This window comes from Pygoscelis adeliae, unplaced genomic scaffold (genome assembly GCF_000699105.1).
Source record: "Pygoscelis adeliae isolate BGI_AS28 unplaced genomic scaffold, ASM69910v1 Scaffold197, whole genome shotgun sequence".
NCBI classification, from domain to species: domain Eukaryota; kingdom Metazoa; phylum Chordata; class Aves; order Sphenisciformes; family Spheniscidae; genus Pygoscelis; species Pygoscelis adeliae.
This window is the reverse complement of record NW_008825105.1, coordinates 1,287,536-1,288,504: the sequence shown is the minus strand read 5'-3', so window position 1 is coordinate 1,288,504 and position 969 is coordinate 1,287,536. Positions and strand designations below refer to the sequence as shown.

The 969-nt window shown below is 67.7% G+C and overlaps 1 protein-coding gene across 1 annotated transcript in view; it reads right to left on the bottom strand.

The window, feature by feature from the left end:
- PLEKHA6 (pleckstrin homology domain containing, family A member 6) overlaps positions 1-969 on the bottom strand; it is a 15,544-nt gene that overhangs the window by 13,879 nt on the left and 696 nt on the right. The window contains exons 3-4 of the mRNA XM_009327443.1: positions 851-963; positions 1-408 (exon numbers count right to left, since the gene is read on the bottom strand). Coding sequence (XP_009325718.1) covers positions 1-408; positions 851-963 — 521 coding nt within the window. The remainder of the gene's footprint in view (positions 409-850; positions 964-969) is intronic.

Sequence of the window (969 nt, the reverse complement as noted above, 5' to 3'; positions counted from 1 at the left end):
ACCGGGGAGTACGCCCGTGCCCGGCTGTAGGAACCCTGGCTGGGCGAGCGGGGCACGGAGCGGGAGCGGGGCTGCAGTGACATCCGTCGCAGAGAGCCCGAGGCTGCATCCACCTCATCCAAGTAGGTCGGCTGCCTCCCAGGACCGGGCAGCCAGAGCGGGACGTCTTGCCGGCCGAAACCAGGGTGCTCCTTCCAGTCGCGGAGCTGGTAGGTGCCCCCGTTGCGGAAGGAGTGCCGCTTGTCCTCCAGCACCCAGGGCGGGCTCACCCGCTCGTAGGAGGGCATGGAGCAGATGCTGTCGGGGCGCACCCCAGGCGGGTAGTACTGGTAGTCCTCGGGGTACTGGGGTGAGTAGGGGGAATAGTAGTCGGGCACCCGGCGAGACACGGGGTAAAACCTGGTGGGGCTGGAGGGGGGAACAGAGCCGTGAGAGCCGGGCTGGCAGCCAGGCGGTGCCCGGCCCGTCGCTCCACAGCCGGGGGTCCCGGTGGGCAAGGACAGCCTTAGAGCAGGCAGCTCGGACACCAGCATCCAGAAAGCTGGCTGGCTGGCATCTCTCCTCCCAGGGACCCCACGGTGGTCTCCCCTCCTGGCAGCCCTCCTCCCAGGGACCCCGCAGTGGCCTCCCCTCCAAAATTCACCCTGATCAGCTTTTCGGGGTGTCCCACGCACAGCTCAGAGCTGGCATGGCACACGGGGACAGCCCAGTAAGGAGATTTTCTCACCCTGGGAGGGGAGAAAGCAGATGGGAAGGAGAAAAACATTCCCAGAGCATCACCTGAGGGGCAGCCCTGGAGAAAAGGAGCAGGAGCCCTCTCTGCCCCTGGCCAGCCCCCCGCAGCCCTCACCTCCGCAGCTCCTCGGGGGGCACGGCCCCCCGGCGCGAGTTCACCCACTGCTGCAGCTGCGTCATCGAGCTCTTGCGTTGGGCGATCTTCTCGGGGTTGGTGCGGGGGGCAAAGCCCCG